The 18,461-nt window shown below is 48.2% G+C and overlaps 1 protein-coding gene across 1 annotated transcript in view; it reads right to left on the bottom strand.

Moving 5' to 3' along the window:
• Positions 1–179: 179 nt before the first annotated feature.
• Positions 180–18,461, bottom strand: part of LOC123513455 — a 26,455-nt gene continuing 8,173 nt past the window's right edge. The window contains exons 2-8 of the mRNA XM_045270616.1: positions 9,793–9,996; positions 9,128–9,397; positions 3,904–8,917; positions 1,590–3,810; positions 1,355–1,499; positions 1,127–1,266; positions 180–762 (exon numbers count right to left, since the gene is read on the bottom strand). Coding sequence (XP_045126551.1) covers positions 644–762; positions 1,127–1,266; positions 1,355–1,499; positions 1,590–3,810; positions 3,904–8,917; positions 9,128–9,397; positions 9,793–9,996 — 8,113 coding nt within the window. The 3' untranslated portion in view covers positions 180–643. The remainder of the gene's footprint in view (positions 763–1,126; positions 1,267–1,354; positions 1,500–1,589; positions 3,811–3,903; positions 8,918–9,127; positions 9,398–9,792; positions 9,997–18,461) is intronic.

The following is an 18,461-nucleotide window of genomic DNA, read 5'->3' as shown; positions in this document are numbered from 1 at the left end:
CAGTCACATCAAGGCTCTCACCTCTAGCCCTCCCGTGATTGGCCGGCGAGGGAAGCACTAAAAGTATTCCCTTCGTTCACTACTCAAGTATTGATTGGAATCACACACACTGCGGCCTCAGAATACCCAAGTCATGGATAAAACCCTCCATTTTCTATAATTGCAAAGGAAAATGTATATATTCAATATATTTATTTACATAGATAATAATATGGCACTTTATATAACAGTATTAACTGGGATACATATATACACGAGGAGGTATACAAATATAGATATAACTAAGTGCTTCATGTTATCACAGGTGTTAGAGCTTCACTGGACGGCATAAGTGGCTCGGAATGTTGTGTTTGTGTTTCCGAGGCACTGAGGAAGCTGTCACAAGGGTCAGGTCCAAAGACTATGGTCAGGTCTCTACACTACATGGCTACACCTGTAACCTGGACTGAAGCGGGAAGGTCACTCATTGGTGTGGTCTAGTGGTATGTTCGAAGCAGGAGTAATTTGTTTGGTCCTTTAGAGATGATGAACACAGCTGTTGGGGGAGGGAAGGAGGGATGACTTCGATGGGAAAAGGAAGCTATGAGGACGAGGTGGCGCCCAAGGCCAACCTCAGGAGACGCCCCCCAGGGGCAGACGTGGCTCAGGAGAATTGCTTGAGTAACGAGTTGATGGCGCTGATAGAGTTCTTGATGCGCTGCTGCTCCTTCAGGCCGGGGTCCCCCAGGCCGCGCCCGCTGCGGTCCTCGGGACGAAGGCAACCTGCCCCAAAGTGGCAATGTTAGATCCTCCAGCAGGGGAAGTGACCACCGCCACCTATGTCAGGTCCACGACTCCTTCCCACGTGTACCTACCTCAGTCCCTCCGTCCCCGGTGTGTGTGTGTGTGTGTGTGTGTGTGTGTGTGTGTGTGTGTGTGTGTACATATTTTGGAAATTATTCCATTAGGCGCCGCAACAGCTTAGGTCATATGGCACCACTAGGGTTAACGGGAAAACGCTACATCTTCCACTGGGCAACTAGATTTGGCAAGGATTCAAACCTGGGCCGCCTAGACTGGAGGCCCGAATACGAGCCGCTTTTTAAACCAACTACGTCCCCCACCCCCTTGTGTGTGTGAGGCTCACCTTTGGGGTACAGCCTGGCCCTGCCACCGCCCGCCGGTGGCTCCGTGAAGCATTTCTCAATGTTGCTTCCCTCCACCACTATGGGAGCCGCGCCGCTGCCGCCGCCGTCGCCGCCGCCGCCGCCGCCGCCATCAGTAGTCCTGTGGGCATAAGACAGGGAGTGGTGAGGACAGTGGCGGCGTCCCACATGATAACACACGCCTGGTGAGAATGAGAGCAGAACCTCACCTGCCTGACAGCTTGGTGTTGAGGTAGTCCCGCACGTCAGTCAGCAGCTGGTCTACGTCAGCCGTGGCCTCGCTCCGTCCTGGCCGCCGTCCGCGCCGCCGCATGGGAGACCCGCCCGCCGTGCCACCTGTCCGCCGTGTCGCACCTGTAAGGAGTGAGTGTGTGAGGTGTGTGGGGTGCGATGGGAGCAGGAAGCGTGTATAGTGCATGCAGGGCATGCCGCTGCAGGACTCACGTTGGGCGTGGCCGGCATCAGGCACGCAGCCAGAGTCGGAAGAGGGCGGGGGCTGGCCCGGGCCCACGTCCACCACTAGCCGCACCTGTCGCCGTGATGTGACACGCACGTCGTGCTGCCGTGGACCGGCGCGCACCTGCACCGTCACGTTGTCGTCTGTTGGGGGTGGTGACGCCACTGGCTCCACGGGGGCCTCGCTGCGTCCCCCGCGGTACCTTGGCAGAGTAGCTAAAAACATGTCCAGCGCGCTGAGTGTCGGGGGACGGAAACCGCCAAGGCTGTCCTCTGCGTCAATGTTCGAGGAGCGCGGTCTGCGGCGCCGTGCCCGCCGCGTCTCCATGGCGCGCAGGAGCCGCTCAGAGTGGCTCGCCTCGCCGGAATCCGAGGCCTCGTAGTCGCTGGGGCGGGCGGGTGTTGGGTCCCCGGGGGAGGCTGGGGGACTGGTGGCGTCCCTCGGGGAGTCCTCAAGGTCACATCTCCGTGGCAAGACGTTCTCCAGTCCCGGCCTCCGCCTCCGACTTGTTTCGCTGCTCGGGCGGCGAGATGCCTCCGGGCCACTGCGTCCCGCGGGGCCTCTCCACCGCCCCTGCTGCCTGGTCTCCTGCTGCGGCACGTCGTGCGGGGAATCTGGTGGCCTAGCTCTGGGCCGCCCCGACACGGCTTCGCTGGGTTCCCCTGCCCTCCGCCCCGCGGGACCGCGTTCCTTGCCACGTCTGATGGCTTGGCGGGGCGCGGCGCTGCCGTCATGGCTGCCGACAACCGTGGACGCTTCTCGAGGAAGGAATGTGGGACCTCCGCGCCCAACGCCGCCCACGCTCTCCGCGGATGCCTCAGACGGGGAGCGTGGCGCCCTGCTGGCCATCTCCACCACTCCGGAGTCAGAGGAGGAGGCGTTGCCCGCCACAGCGCCCTCCGCCTCGTCCCCACCGCGGGCTGACTCGCTCGAGGAAGACGCGTCCCGCTGTCGAGTCCCGCTGCCTATCCCGCCTGCAGGAGAGCAGGCCGCAGAGGTGTCTGGCAGTGCGGCGCGGAAAGTGTCCAGCGGGTGGTCATCTTCTCCTTGGCCCGGCGTGCCCTCGCTGGGAGGGGAGCAAGGCTCGGATGGAAGTAAAAGGGTGGGGACGTCTCCTCCGTCCCGCATGAGGGTGGAGGTGAAAGCCCTGGTCGCTGCGCGACGCCCCACCACGCACTGCTGCTCCCCAGCCCTAGGCAAGTCCTGCACCGCGCGAGGAACCTGCCATGCCCGGTCTGCCGCGTCTTGTACCTCCTGTGGTGGCATCGCAGCCTGCACCGATCTGTCCGACGCCACACACTCCTTCTCCACCTTGGCATTCTCCTTCTCCTCCCTCTGTTCTCCCTCCTCACTTTCTTCCACGATGCTCTCCTCCACCACCTCCACGATGGACTCCTCCAGCGCTTCCAGCAGGGAGTTGATGTCAGCCTCCATATCCAGGCCTCCGCTCTCCCCAGCCTCTACCTCCTCCACCACGCTTTCCTCCACTAGTGACACGCCTTCCCCGATGTCTTCTGTAATGGTGTCCTCAGCGACCGTGTCTTCACCCCTCTTCTCCTGTAACAGACTGTCTCCGCCACCAGTGGTGCCACTCTCCTCCACTTCCTCCTCCAGCGTGGATGCTTCTAACACTACACTGTTTTCCACCTCTATTTCTTCTTCTTCTACCTCCTCTTCCTTTTTCTCTTCCACTTCTTTCTTCTCCATTACTCCATCACTGTCATTCACTACTTTTTTCTCTTCGTTATCCTTCTCTTCACTTCCTTCTTCTTTTTTACTATTCTCCTCGTCCTCCTTTATCTTTTCCTCCACTTTTCTCGTCTTATCTTCCTCCACTCCCTCTTCCTCCATTTTAGCGAGATCATTTTCCTTTCCTTCTTCATTTTTCTCTCTCTCGTCCTCATTATCATCATTTCCTTTCTCTTCCCCATTCTTATCGTCAACCTCCGTTTCCTCCTTATTTTCTTCGTCATTATTTTCTATTTCTTTATTATCTTCCTGTACCACACTTTCGTGATCTTCTTCTGTGTCATCTTTCGCCTCTTCATCATTTTCTTTTTGGTCAGTTTCATTCGTAATCATCGTGTTCTCTTCATCTTTTTTTTCCTTTATCATTTCTCTTCTTCCTTTTCTTCTTTTACGACTTTCTCCTCTACTTTCTCTCCTTCTTCTTCTTCTTCTTCTTCTTCTTCTTTTTCTTCTTCTTCTTCTTCTTCTTCTTTTTCTTCTTCTTCTTCTTCTCCTTCTTCTTTGTTCTCTTTTATCGCTTTATCCTCTTCATTTTCTAATGTAGTTTTTCTATTTCTTTTCCTTCATCAATTTCTTGTTTTTCTCTTCTTCCTCCTCTTTATTTTCAACAGTGTCTTCTACGTCCACTTTATCTAATACATGTTTTTTCTCTTCACTCTTATCCTCTTCCTTTTCTTCCTCTTTATCCTCCTCCACTTTCTTCTCTTCATTCTTCTCCTCTTCCTTCTCTTTATCCTCCTTAACCTCCTCCTTCTTTACATCTAATACAACATCTTCCTCCTTCATTTCTCCGTTTTCTTCCTCTTCCATCTCGTTTTCTGCTGACGAAGGCCGCTGTGGAGGAACTAAAGGGTCTGTAAACTCCTCATCTTCGTCGATAGTGGAGAGGCCAGAGCTGGTGTCCTCCTGAAGGCTGGACTGAGGTAGGGCGGCTGTCATTCTGAATATATCCTCCTGCAGAAGATCATGTTGGTTGAGGGGCTCTCGGGGTTCCTGTGGGTCTAGGAGGTCTCCTTCTACAGGTACATCGCCACCAGGGTCGTCTGTGTTGTGTGTGGGTGGTGTGGATGTGTGTGTGTCTGCGTCAGGAGGTGCTGTTTTGGTGTTTTCGTCTTCGTCAGGAGCTGTGTGGGTGTTCTGGTTTTCGTCAGGGCCTGTTTGTGTGGTCACGTCTACTTCAGGAGCAGTATAGATGTCCTCGTGTGCATCAGGTGTTGTATGAGTGCCCTCGTCTTCGTCAAAAGTTATTTGGATGTTTTCGTCTTCGTCAGGAGTTGTTTGAGTGTTATGGTCTTCGTCAGGTGTTGCTTGAGTGCACTCGTCTTCGTCAGGAGTTATTTGGATGTTCTCGTCTTCGTCAGGAGTTGTTTGAGTGGCCTCGTCTTCGTCAGGAGTTATTTGGATGTTCTCGTCTTCGTCAGGAGTTATTTGGATGTTCTCGTCTTCGTCAGGTGTTGTTTGAGTACCCTCGTCTTCGTCAGGAGTTATTTGGATGTTCTCGTCTTCGTCAGGTGTTGTTTGAGTGCCCTCGTCTTCGTCAGGAGTTATTTGGGTGTCCTCGTCTTCGCCAGGAGTTATTTGGATGTTCTCGTCTTCGTCAGGAGTTATTTGGATGTTCTCGTCTTCGTCAGGAGTTATTTGGATGTTCTCGTCTTCGTCAGGTGTTGTTTGAGTGCCCTCGTCTTCGTCAGGAGTTATTTGGATGTTCTCGTCTTCGTCAGGTGTTGTTTGAGTGCCCTCGTCTTCGTCAGGAGTTATTTGGGTGTTCTCGTCTTCGCCAGGAGTTATTTGTATGTTCTCGTCTTCGTCAGGAGTTATTTGGATGTTCTCGTCTTCGTCAGGTGTTGTTTGGGTGCCCTCGTCTTCGTCAGGAGTTATTTGGGTGTTTTCGTCTTCGTCAGGTGTTGTTTGGGTGTTATGGTCTTCGTCAGGTGTTGCTTGAGTGCACTCGTCTGCGTCAGGAACCGTGTAAGTGTCTTCAGTTGTGTGAGTGTTCTGATCCTCTTCAGGTGTTGCTTGGCTGTTTTGATCTTCGTCAGGAGGTGTTACTTGGATGTCCTCGTCAGCGTTAGGAAGTGAAGGGTTGTCCTCATCTGCATCTGGAGCTGTGTGGGTGTCCTCATCTGCTTCAGGAGTTGTGTGGGCGTCTTCCTCTGCGTCAGGAGCTGTGTGAGTATCCTCATCTGTATCAAGAACTGTGTGGGTGTCTTGGGTGTCCTCGTCTACCTCAGGAGCCGTGTTGGTGTCCTCGTCTGCGTCAGGTGGTGTAGTGTCAGAAATCTGGAGTTCAGGAGTGGTTGGACAACTGACGGAAAGCGCTCTGATCACCGTCACTCTGTCCCAGGAGTCCTCTGTCCCATCACTCCCGTCCTCATCCTCTTCCTCCTCTTCACCTACATTAGTGTCCTCGCTTACATCTATTGCCACTTCCTGTTTGTTTGTGTTTGTTTCCGCTTCCTCTTGTGTATCCTCGTCATTATCTTTATTCTCTTGATCCTTCTCTTTATTTTCATCTTCCATGTCCTCTTCTTTGGCGTCTATGTTACCTTCTCTCTCATCTATATTGTCTTTATCCTCCTCATCATTTAAGTTACTTTCTTCTTTATTCTTTGCTTCCGTGTCATCATCTACTGTCTGTTTCTCCTCTTCATTTTCTTCGTCCATTTGTTCATCATTATTCTCATCCTCAGTTACAATTCCCCTTTCTCCGTGTTCCGTTCCAGTGTTCCTCTGTTCAGAATCCACACCTGTTTCTGTTTCCTCTTTATCATTTACCTGCTTGTCGTGTTCCATTCCTGCGTTCCCCTGTTCAACTGCGTGTTCCGTGTCCGTGGCATGTTCCGTTCCGGCGTTCCCCTGTTCAATGGTGCGTTCCGTGTCCGTGTTCCCTTCGTCACCATCGTGTTCCGTTCCGGTGTTCCTCTGTCCAACCTGCAACGCGTTTTCTGTTGAATCAGGTACTGTGTCTGTCACTTTGGAATCATTAACATTATTTTTCATTATTTCCATGTCCTCTCTCTCTTCTGCATTTCTTTCACCACTATCACCATCATCACTACCATCACCACCACCACCACCACCACTTCCAGCCTCACTATCATCACCATTTTCTTCAGTTTGCGTTAAAATTTCAAGACTTTTTTCAATAACTGAATTAACAACAGCTCTTCCTTTGGTTTCGACAGTGCTGCTAGTGGTGGTGGTGGTGGTGGTGGTGGTGGTGTCACTATCCCTACCATCTTTACTATCTTTAATTTCCATTTGTCTCGCATCTATACTACTCACTTTGGTGTCTGTGGTGGTGGTGGTGGTGATGGTGGTGCCACTAGTGAGGGAGGGCGTGTCCGTGGGGTCCGTGTGGCTGGCGTCCTCATCGTCCGTGGCGTCACAATCCACAAATCCACTTTCCAGCAACATTTCTTTCCCGCTGGACACGAATCCCACAATTTCACGTACGGACGGAACTTTCCGCTCCTCACTCACCTCACTCACTTCACTCACTTCACTGGCTGCCTCCTCCTCCTCCTCCTCCTCCGTCATAACACTCTCACTTGCCTCCGCCCCGCCCTCGCTCTCGCTGCAGGATTCGTTGGTCTCCAAGCCCGATGACTCCACAGGAACGGTGCTCTCGCTGAGGGAGTGGCTCCCCGCGGCCTCACTGTAGTCACTCTCCGTCTTACAAGTCCTCGTATAAGACAAGAAGGAGTCAGAGTCGTAGTCTTCAGCGTAGGAGTCCACGCTTTCAAGTCCCCGAGATACGTCCTCCTCCACCTCGTCGTCCCCTGCCTCATCTGCGTCTACCGCGTTACCTCTCATCCTCTCCCGCTGCTGCTTAGGGTCGTCAGTGGGAGGGTCTGCCTTGACTGGGGTCTCTTCAGGGATCTCCGCTTCTTCCTCCTCCTCCCTCTCCTCCTCCTCCTCCTCCTCCCCGCTGCATGTCCCATTTACGACCGGTGTGGGTGAGGTTTTAGGGCTGAGGGGCTGCTGGGGGCTTCCTTCAGTCCTGGGGATGGGAGCGGGTGACTGAGGGCTCATCGTCGCATCGCCGTTCATCACTGTGCGGTTTTCCTCAGGTGCAGCAGATGTGTGGACAGGAAGTGCTGTGGAGTCTTGTGTGAGGGGGTCAGGGTCGAAGGGCGGCGGGAAACTGGAAGTACCGTCTGGGGAAACCCGTGGTCCGTCCTGCAATGCCTGGGGAGCGGCCAGGGTGGAGGATGGGGCGTCCACTGCAGGGTGGAGATGAGGCGAGGTGGTAGGGGTGGACACCGCCACGATGTCCGAGATGGAGGAGAGAGAAGTGGGGGAGGGTATGGCCGCTGCCTGCTGCCGCACGAAAGCCACCCGTGCGCTGTCCTGAATGTCTGACTCGCTGCTGGTGGACCCTCCGGCACTGCTGCTGCCGCTGCTCCGTGCATCCTCCACAGCCGTGACTGCCGCAGCTTCTTGCCACGCGGTGGCGGAGTCCTGCCCGGCGGTGGTCTCCTCTGTGCCGGGGGTAGGAACCTGTGGGGCCTCACTGAGCAAGGGCACACGGGTTCCTGTGAGAGCCAGGGGCGGGGCAGGCGGGGGGCGGCGGGGTAGGGTGGTGCGGCGTTCCTCCAGGCGGGCCGAGAGTCGTGGGGGCAGCGTTGGGCTGAAGGCCACTTCCCGCGAGGCTTGGTCCTTGATGGGCACGTAGAAGGCGAGGTGGGAGCCTTGGTTGGAGGAGGCGCGGCCGTCGTCTTCCTCTAGGCTGTCATAGTACTCCTGGTCACTGCCCGGGGCGCCGCGGCGGTGGACGCCTGGGGAGGGAGGGCGCAGCAGGTGTTCTGTCTGGCTGGCGGAGTCCGTCAGGCTCGCAGAGAGGATGTTCTTCTGGAGCGTCTTTACCGATGAGTGTTTGGAGACCCACTCTCGCCTCTGTGACCGCCGTCCCAAGGCCCCAGCAGATCCTGCCGAGCCGGGCCCCGAAGGCCCCAGCAGCGGGCTATCCCGCAACACCGCTTGTGTCTCTGCTTCTATGAATTCGTTCATCCTCTTGGCCCAGCGCTGCGGGGGCTCTGGCGAGGCCTTCATGCGGGACGAGGGCGAGGAGGCTGAGACAGGGGGCACCACCAGCAGGCCACGCGCTGCCCCGAGGCTGCTGAGCGCCGCGATGGTTTCGTACACCACGGTGGAGCTCACGCACCGGAAGTCTCTCAGATCTGGCATGGAGCTGCGGCGGTCCAGCCTGGGACGCGGCAGCACCACCACATGGCTGTCCACGGCGGGCAGGCCCTGTGGCAGCGCCTCCGTGCGGGCCTTCAAGGGGTGCGCGCCGCTGCTGCCCCTCACAACACTCTCGTTGCTGCTACGTCGCCCGCGCCGCCTCATGCGGGACTCCAACTCGTCCGGGGGCAGCGTGGGATAGGGCTTCTGGTTCTCTCGGATGACCTCAGAGGTGCCCGGAGGGAAGGGGCGCGTCGCGGGCACTGGGGCGCGGCGGGTGAGAGGCAGGCGAGCGTGTGCACGAACAAAACGGTCACACGTGGGTCCTTCTTCCAGGGGACGTCGTCGCCGCTGTGGGGGGCTCTGGAAGGCGCACGCCCTGTGGGAGAAAAGGAGTGGTCAGGGGAGTAGGGCACCACTGGGGCGAAGAGTCAGGGAGTTAGTGGATCAGGGGATTAGATGGTCAGTAGGGAAAGGAGGGCAAAATATTGGTTAATTACAGACTATTTGGTCTCTCTCTCTCTCTCTCTCTCTCTCTCTCTCTCTCTCTCTCTCTCTCTCTCTCTCTCTCTCTCTCTCTCTCTCTCACCGTGCGTCCAGGGCCTGGTCCTCGCGCCGTGCGAGCCGCAGTGCCTCGTCTAGGTTGGGCACAGACTGACACATGCGCACCTTGGCCTCCTCCCCCGCTTCGTCGCTCCTGAGGGAGCAGGACGCCTTCTTGGCTTCCCGGGCCTGACGCAACGGCTCGCGCAGGAACCTGGACATGAGGGTGTCTCGCTCCTTTTTCCGCTCGATCAGTATGTGCTCCCGCCGCCGTCGTTCCTCCAGCTCCTGCCGTCGCACCTCGCGCTCCCGAGCCCTGGGGACAGAGGCTGATCAGGGAGGGGGAAGGAAGCCGGTATATTTTTGAAGTTCTACACTTTAGAGGGAATACGTCAAGACGCTTCAGAAGGAGGAGGAAGGAAAACAAGGATCTTTTTTGGAGGAAGTAAATTAGAGAGAAAGTAAATCAGGACGTCTTTAAAAGAAGAGAGAAAAATATAATAATACGGTAGGATGTAGGTCAAAGAACAAGTTAGGAGTTTATAGAGGAAAAAGAAGATAAATCCGGATATTTCTCGGAAGGGAGAAGATAAGACTTGGATATTCAAGTTTATTACCATTGTTCATTATCATGTGTGAAACCCCCTCATCTCTCTCTCTCTCTCTCTCTCTCTCTCTCTCTCTCTCTCTCTCTCTCTTTCTGGTACTCACTCCTGCCGCTGCTTGTTCTCTCTGGACAGGGAGCGAACCCTTCTCAAATACGCCCTGGTGGAGGCGTCCTTGGTGGGGCTTAGACTCCGGGAGGCGGTGGCGGCAGCAGAGGCGGTGGCGGCTCTCCTGTGCCCCCGCCAGGTGACGCCTCCCCCTCCTCCTCCTTCACCTCCTCCTTCATTACCTTCTTCATTACTAGCAACGCTGTGTGGATGAAAGTTGTGTTAAAAATTTTCCAGGTTAGATTAAGTTTGTTTAGTTTAGGTTAAGTAAGGTGAGGTGAGGTAAGGTTAGGTCAAGTTAGATTCATTTAGGATAAATTATGGTATATTAGGTTGATTTAGTTAGATTGGGTTAGGTGAAGTTAGGTCAAGATAGGTTAAGACTAGGTTAGGACAGGATAGGTTAAGTTAGGTTAGGTTAGGGTGAGTAAAACTGGGTTGAAATAGGTGAAAGTAAATTAGGTCGTCACAATAGATTAGGTTAGGTTAGGTTAGGTTAGGTTAGGTAGATTATCAGGCCAATACACAATAAAGTAAAGATGGAAAAGATAACAAGAAAGTAAGAAAGGAAGGAGGAAAGAGAGAAGGGACAAAGAAAATAAAAAGAGGAAGAGCTAAAGAGAAGATGGAGTAGAAAGGGAGAGGAAAAGGAGGAGAAGATTATAGATAGAAAACAGAGGTAATGGAGAAGACAAGGTCACGAAAGGGGACAGACATGAGAGAGAGAGAGAGAGAGAGAGAGAGAGAGAGAGAGAGAGAGAGAGAGAGAGAGAGAGAGAGAGAGAGAGAGAGAGAGAGAGAGAGAGAGAGATAAAACCAACAGAAAGAAAAAAAAACATATAACAAAAACAAACACAAACAAGCAAACAAACAAGTGAGCAAAACAAACAAAAGCCAAACCCAAACAGACAAAAGCAAAAAAAAAAAAAAAAAAAAAAAAAAAAGAAATACAATAAAAAAAATATCTGAAGTCGCATCATAATGGTAATAACAATAACAATAAAAGAACCTCGCTAATCAGAAAGGAACGGTAGCCATTTTTTACGTCATCGCATTTTACAGACTTGGTACGAATTCCTTAAAGCAACATCTAAAGCAATATTCTTTTACTATTTCTATCATTTATTGACTACCGCTACGTTGTTGGAAAAGGAGGATGAGGAGAAGAAAATAGAAAGACGAGGAGCAAGACACTTTAGAAGGAGAAACAATAGAGAGAAGAGGAGAAAAAGGAAAATAAGAAAAGAAAACGAGGAGGCTAAATTGGTTAAAAATTATAGAGAAGAAAAATGACAAGGAGAAAGAAGAAGAGGACGAAATGGAGAGAGAAAAATAATGGAAGGTCATATAAGAAAAAAAAAAAAAAGAAACGATAAACAAGGGTAGAGAGAACACAAATTACGGAATGAAGATAGGAAAGCGTTGATTTATTCACTTGTTATTTACTAGATCGAAAAGAAGGATTTAAAAGAAGAAAAAGAAGGAAGAAAAAGGAGAGGAAAAAAATAGAAAACCAAGGTAGAGAAAACACAGATTACAAGGGAAGATAAGAAAAAAAGTTGATTTATCCGCTCGTTATTGGAGGCATCAGGTTTAAATTCTTGCTACACTATGGGAAGAGAATTCGGCAGCTGTCTCTAATCGGCGCTGGCTACGACAAAAGCGACATGAAGGCGAAGCAGAAACACAAAGCCCGTATTTTGACACGCTCTGTTCTCCTATCAAGACTATTTTCAAAGGCCACAGAGATGATTGATCGGTTTTTCATGGCTGTTTTTGTTCCTAGCGATACAGATTTCTTCTTAAACAACTGATATTGTGAAAACAGCCTTAAATATTCTGAGATCTTTTAATACAGCCTGTTAAAAGTAGCCGAGATATTTAAGACCAAGTAACGTTTAGTTAACCCTTTCACTGCTATATGCAACACTTCACGCCACTAAAAGCTATGCATGGAGTCTTTATAAGCATCTACACCAAAGGAAGTGTATAAGAAAGAATGTATTTTGTATTGTCTAGCCGGTACAATGATTGGAGGTGGCTGTAGAACAGTAAAGGATGTCCCAGAGTGGTTAGTAGGAAAAGATGAGCCATTACCAGTGAAAGGGTTAAGAATACGAGCCATAGGTACATACAAGAGGTCTCGGTTTTGTCTGAACTCGGAGTCTTTTCAAGATCCCTAGACATCAAAGCTCAAAATCTTTACCATCACCTTCACAATCTATACACCAGGTCGGGAATCATCACAAAGAGTGGCCTAAAGAAAGCACATAACACTCACACGCGTATCATTCACACTGTTTGTCACATCAGCCCGTGGTGGTAAAAAGTTAGTTTTGTGAACCACCCTACCATATCCCAGGAACTTAGCCATAGCACAGCTGGCCACATACTTCCACAGCAAGGCCCCACAGCACCTTAATGGAAATAAAACCTAAAGCATAACAAGAACATCAAAAGTAATATTTCCAAGCCGAGTTCTCTTTGGCACCGAAACCTCCATTTTTTTTTCTCTACAAGCAGCGCGTATCAGGCTCTCGACTCTCACGTGACTGGCAGATCAAGCTGACGTAATGAATTTCTCCACCAATCCTCAGCCTCATTGGTGACGTCATGAGTGTGATAGAACAGAGAGGACCACCGACACGGCTCCTCACCACTGCCCTTCATGCTGTTGGGCTTTCATACAGATTTAGATCCTGCTGCAAGGGAAAGAAATTATAATAAAGAAAAAAGGACTTAGTGCTGGAAATAGGAAAAATATTTGACTTTGTGCTGAAATTGAAATAAAACATGATAAAAAGAATATGTGTTTGGTTTTGTTTGATTTGTGCTGAATTTGAAATATCAAAAGGTGATAAAGAAAAATCCTTGGTTTATTTTGGCCTTATATATAAAAGTCCTTTAAAGGAAAATAGTAAACAGTAATAATAATAGTAGTAGTAGTAATAATAATAATAATAATAATAATAATAATAATAATAATAATAATAATAATAATAATAATAATAACAACAACAATAATAACGGTAATAATAATAATAATTGGTAGATTGTCATTTTGTGCTAAAGTGGAAAGAGAGAAAGTAACCTAAAGATTGGTTTGGTTAGTTTGTGATGAAATGAGAAGAAAAAAAAAATAAATAAAAATAAAATAAAATAAATAAATAAATGAATAAATAAATAAACAAAATCAATCAATCAATCAATGAAAAAAAAAATAATTTAATGACATATTAACTTATTTTGTGCTGAAATCAAAGAAAAAAACTTTATAAATAGGTAGAGAAACTAATTGATTGACTAACTAGATATTCAAGTCAATAGTAACAGTGATGATAATGATGGTGAAGGTGAGAAGAGTGAAAGTTACATTTATTTCATCGTCATTATCATCATCATCATCATCATCTTATTTCTTCTTTTTCTTCTTCTTCTTCTTCTTCTTCTTCTTCTTCTTCTTCTTCTTCTTCTTCTTTCCTTCGGCTGAGAGAATGTAGGTCAGCAGTGTATGTTTATGTATCTTTGTTTGCTTGCTTGTCTGTTTATCTGTTGCATGATCAAGTTGTTTAGCTTTCCTCGTGATAACATGCATTGTTTAACTTTGTCCTTTCTCCCTTCTTCCTATTCTTCTTTCAACCTATATGTTTTCTTATTCCTTTCTATATCTCATCTTTCCCTCCTCTTCCTTTATCCTGTACCTCTATCTCCTTTCCTACATCATTAATCTCCTTTCCTCCCACTCATTCCCTCCCCCACGGCCCATTTTTTCTTCTTCATTTATTTTTCTCTTATTATTCTCCCTCACTTCTTCCCTCCTTCGCTACGCAATGCCGTCTCTCATGTTGTCACGCACATAAACAAAACACACACACACACACACACACACACACACACACACACACACACACACACAAGCACGCAGAGTTTACTGATAAAAAACTTAAAGATAGAAAAAAAAAATCCAATATCATACAAAAAGAAAAAAAATGCACAACAAAACACTAACTCAAATCAACAATAAAGAAAACCCACAAAAAAACAATGTAAAATAAAAAAAAGAACTATCACTCTCTCAACAATGTATAAGCAAAAGAACATAAAAAAAAAAAAAATTCAAACAATGGATTCAGTAGGAGCGCGGACCCGCCCCACCACCTCGGCCCCGCACCGCTCCGCCCGACAAAAAACTCTACGGACACACATAGCCACATTTCACTACTCAGCGCTCCGTGACTCCCGCCCTCCCTACCAATGTATGTAATGTTCCTTCAACGTTGCATTTGCAGAGAAGGGACAGCAAGGGCAAGAAAAAGACGAAGGTATGAGGAGAACTATAGAGGTGCGAGATAATATGAGGAGTAATGAAGGATAAGAATGAGAGAAAGGAGGGAATGAGAGGAGGTATAAGATATTGGATTGTAAGAACGAGGGATAAGGAGAAAGGTAGACTGAATTAGAGAAGAATGAAAGGATGCTAATAAATGATGGAGGAAGAGAATGAAGGGATAAAAGAAGAAGCGAAAAAAAACAGAAATAGGAATAAGTTATTTTGAAGGATTTGGAATAAAAGGTGGAAAAGAGAAAAGTAGAGAGACGTGTCGAATCTAAAGAAAATAGACTTAAGAGAAAATAAGAAAAGAAACAGCGGGTAAAAGAAAATTATAATGAAAATATGTACAATGAACAAAAAATATGGAATGAATACTTAAAAGTGAAAAAAGTAACAAGAATAAGAGAGAGAGAGAGAGAGAGAGAGAGAGAGAGAGAGAGAGAGAGAGAGAGAGAGAGAGAGAGAGAGGATAAAGATTAAAGAGAAGAAAGTAAGAGAAAGGAGAATGAGAAGAAAAGAAGATGAGAGGAAAAGTCTGTTGTCACTGTGTTCCTTTCTTTGCTTCCTTCCTTGTATTCTCACCTTCCTGGAACTTAATCAATGTCAACTCTCTCTCTCTCTCTCTCTCTCTCTCTCTCTCTCTCTCTCTCTCTCTCTCTCTCTCTCTCTCTCTCTCTCTCTCAGTCAGTCAATTAATCAATCAGTCTGTCTGTCTCCTAGAGTGTGTGTGTGTGTGTGTGTGTGTGTTTTACTATAAGTGTGTCTGTCTGTTTGTCTATGTGCCCCCTTCCCCATCTCTCTCTCTCTCTCTCTCTCTCTCTCTCTAAATATAGAAACCCATTTGTTAGCTTCTCCTACCCTCACCAAACCTTCCTTTCCCCTCAAATCTTCTATTTACCTCACTCTTTTTCCTCCCCTCTTCTTCCTCATCAAAACTCCTCCCTCTCCTCCTTCTCCCCTCCTCCTCATCATTTTGTTCTGTCATCGTCACAAAGTCTTCCCCTCCTTCCCTTCCCCTCATTCCTCCTTATATTCCTCACCGTTTCCCCTCACCACATCATCACAAGACATTTTTAAGACATTTTCTCTCTCTCTCTCTCTCTCTCTCTCTCTCTCTCTCTCTCTCTCTCTCTCTCTCTCTCTCTCTCTCTCTCTCTCTCTCTCTCTCTCCTCCCCTCTGTGCCTTTCTCTTCCGTCCTCTTTCTCTTTCTTTTTACCTCTTACGCTCTATGTAATTTATTCATCATCACTTTCTACCTCTCTCTCTCTCTCTCTCTCTCTCTCTCTCTCTCTCTCTCTCTCTCTCTCTCTCTCTCTCTCTCTCTCTCTCTCTTGTTCCTTTCTTACTTTCTAATCTCATATTTTTGTCTTGTTAACCGTTATCATAATTTCTCCCTCCACCCCTTTATCTCTCTCTCTCTCTCTCTCTCTCTCTCTCTCTCTCTCTGTGTGTGTGTGTGTGTGTGTGTGTGTGTGTGTGTGTGTGTGTGTGTGTGTGTGTGTGTGTGTGTGTGTGTGTGTGTGTTCCTTCATCTGTCTGCTGCATAATTTAGTACCCTTATTTTTACCTTCGTTCTAGAACACACACACACACACACACACACACACACACACACACACACACACACACACACACACACACACACACACACACACACACACACAGCCTTGACCTGGTCTCGATGGAAATACCACTCGCGATCGAAGACTTATCATGCATTGTTGATATCAAACCCTGTCGCCTTGAGCGGGATGGGGGAGGGGGAGAGAGGAAGAGGGAGAGGGAGATGATCAGAGAGAGGAAGTGAGAGAGGATGAAAGGTCGGCTGGGGAGAAAGGGAGAGTTAAAGAGAGCGAGGGAGTGAACAGGAAAAGGTATTGGGAAGAGAGAAAAGGTGGAGAAAGAAAAGAAAAAAGAGAATAATGATCGTGAGGAGAAATGATGGTAAGAAAGGAGAGAGAGAGAGAGAGAGAGAGAGAGAGAGAGAGAGAGAGAGAGAGAGAGAGAGAGAGAGAGAGAGAGAGAGAGAGAGAGAGAGAGAGAGAGAGAGAGAGAGAGAGAGAGAGAGAGAGAGACAGAGAGAGAGCAAACAGACACAAAGACACACAGAGAGAGATACAGAGAGAAGCAAACAGACACAGAGAGACACAGAGAAACACAGAGAAACATTGGGAGTCGCAGAGAGACATAGGGAAACACAGAGAGACACAGAGAGAGGAGAGAGACACAGAGATAAACAGAAATTGGTAAAGAAACAGAGAGAGAAAGAGAGACATACAGACAAAATAGAGAAACAGAATTAGGATATCCAAGCCCACCCACCCACCCACACACACCCCCACCCCCCACCCACCCCACACACGTACACAGAGCAACAAAAAACCCTGCCCCACTTCTCTTTACAAGCCAGCATTCCAATATCAGCTGAGCCACGTCACTGCCTAACGTTCACCTTTGCGGGCGGAGGCGAGAACAGGCGCAGGTAAAGATGGGTGTTGTGGAATCCAGGTGGCGATTACTCAGGTGTGTTTATGATATGGCAATACTGGAGGAGGAGGAGGAGGAGGAGGAGGAGGAGGTGTGGTAGGAGGACGAAGGAGTGAGTTGTAATGGTAATATAAAGAGGAGGACGAGGAAGAGGTTGATTAGAGATGAAGAATAGTAATAAGAAGAGGAAGAAGAGGAAGATTATGAAGAAGAGATACAACAACACTAGGAACTGGAAAAGGAAGAGGATAAAGAGGTGGAGAATGAAGAGCAGGAGGAGGAGGAGGAGAAGGAGGAGAAAAGGAGGAGAAAGTGGTCGTGGTGGTGGTGGTGGTGGTGGTGGTGGTGACGGTGGTAGTGGAGGAGGAGGAGGAGGAGGAGGAGGAGGAGGAGGAGGAGGAGGAGGAGGAGGAGGAGGAGGAGGAGGAGGAGGAATAGTAAGAAGAAGAGGAAATGAAGGAGAAAGAGGAGGAGGAAGAGGAAGAGGAGGAGCAACAACTGCAGTAGGAGGAGGAGGAGGAGGAAGGAAGGAAAAAAATATATTGAGATTAGTGACCTTGAAGGAAGAGAGAGAGAGAGAGAGAGAGAGAGAGAGAGAGAGAGAGAGAGAGAGAGAGAGAGAGAGAGAGAGAGAGAGAGAGAGAGAGAGAGAGAGAGAGAAAAAAAAGACATTATATTTATATTCTAAACTTCTAAAGTAAGTGACAGGTTGGAAGTCGAGGAGGAAGAGGAACAAGAAGAAAGAGGAAGAAGGAGAAGAGGAAGATGGGGAGGAAAAGGAGAGGATGATGGAGGGAAGGAATCAATATCTTCAAAGGAGTCTAAATTCTTTACAAATACCTTTTTAAATTTTACATAGCATTCCTGAATACTTTTTTTTAGGATGGAATTAGAGAAATAAGAGAACAAATACGGACTTCCAATATAAGAAACCCAACCTAACCTAACCTAACCTAACCTAACCTAACCAAACCTAACCTAACCTAACCAAACCTAACCTAACCAACCCAAACCTAACCTAACCTAACCTAACCAAACCTAACCTAACCTAACCAAACCTAACATAACCAAACCAAACCTAACCAAACCAAACGAAACCTAACCTAACCAAACCTAACCTAACCAAACCTAACCAAACCAAACCTAACCAACCTAACCTAACCAAACCTAACATAACCAAACCTAACCAAACCTAACCAAACCTAACCTAACCAAACCTAACCTAACCAAACCTAACCAAACCAAACCTAAACCTAACCTAACCTAACCTAACCAAACCTAACCAAACCTAACCTAACCAAACCTAACCTAACCTAACCTAACCAAACCCAAACCTAACCAAACCAAACGAAACCTAACCTAACCTAACCTAACCTAACCTAACCAAACCTAACCAAACCAAACCTAACCTAACCTAACCAAACCTAACCTAACCTAACCAAACCTAACCTAACCAAACCTAACCTAACCTAACCAAACCTAACCTAACCTAACCAAACCTAACCAAACCTAACCCTAACCTAACCTAACCTAACCTAACCTAACCTAACCTAACCTAACCTAACCAAACCTAACCAAACCAAACCTAACCAAACCTAACCAAACCTAACCAAACCAAACCTAACCTAACCTAACCTAACCTAACCAAACCTAACCTAACCTAACCAAACCAAACCCCTAACCTAACCAAACCTAACCAAACCTAACCAAACCTAACCTAACCTAACCAAACCAAACGAAACCTAACCTAACCTAACCAAACCTAACCTAACCTAACCTCCTAACCTAATCTAACCAAACCTAACCAAACCTAACCTAACCTAACCTAACCTAACCTAACTTAGCC

The sequence above is a fragment of the Portunus trituberculatus genome, chromosome 36 (assembly GCF_017591435.1).
Source record: "Portunus trituberculatus isolate SZX2019 chromosome 36, ASM1759143v1, whole genome shotgun sequence".
NCBI lineage: Eukaryota > Metazoa > Arthropoda > Malacostraca > Decapoda > Portunidae > Portunus > Portunus trituberculatus.
The sequence above is the reverse complement of the archived record's forward strand: the minus strand, read 5'-3'. Positions and strand labels throughout refer to the sequence as shown.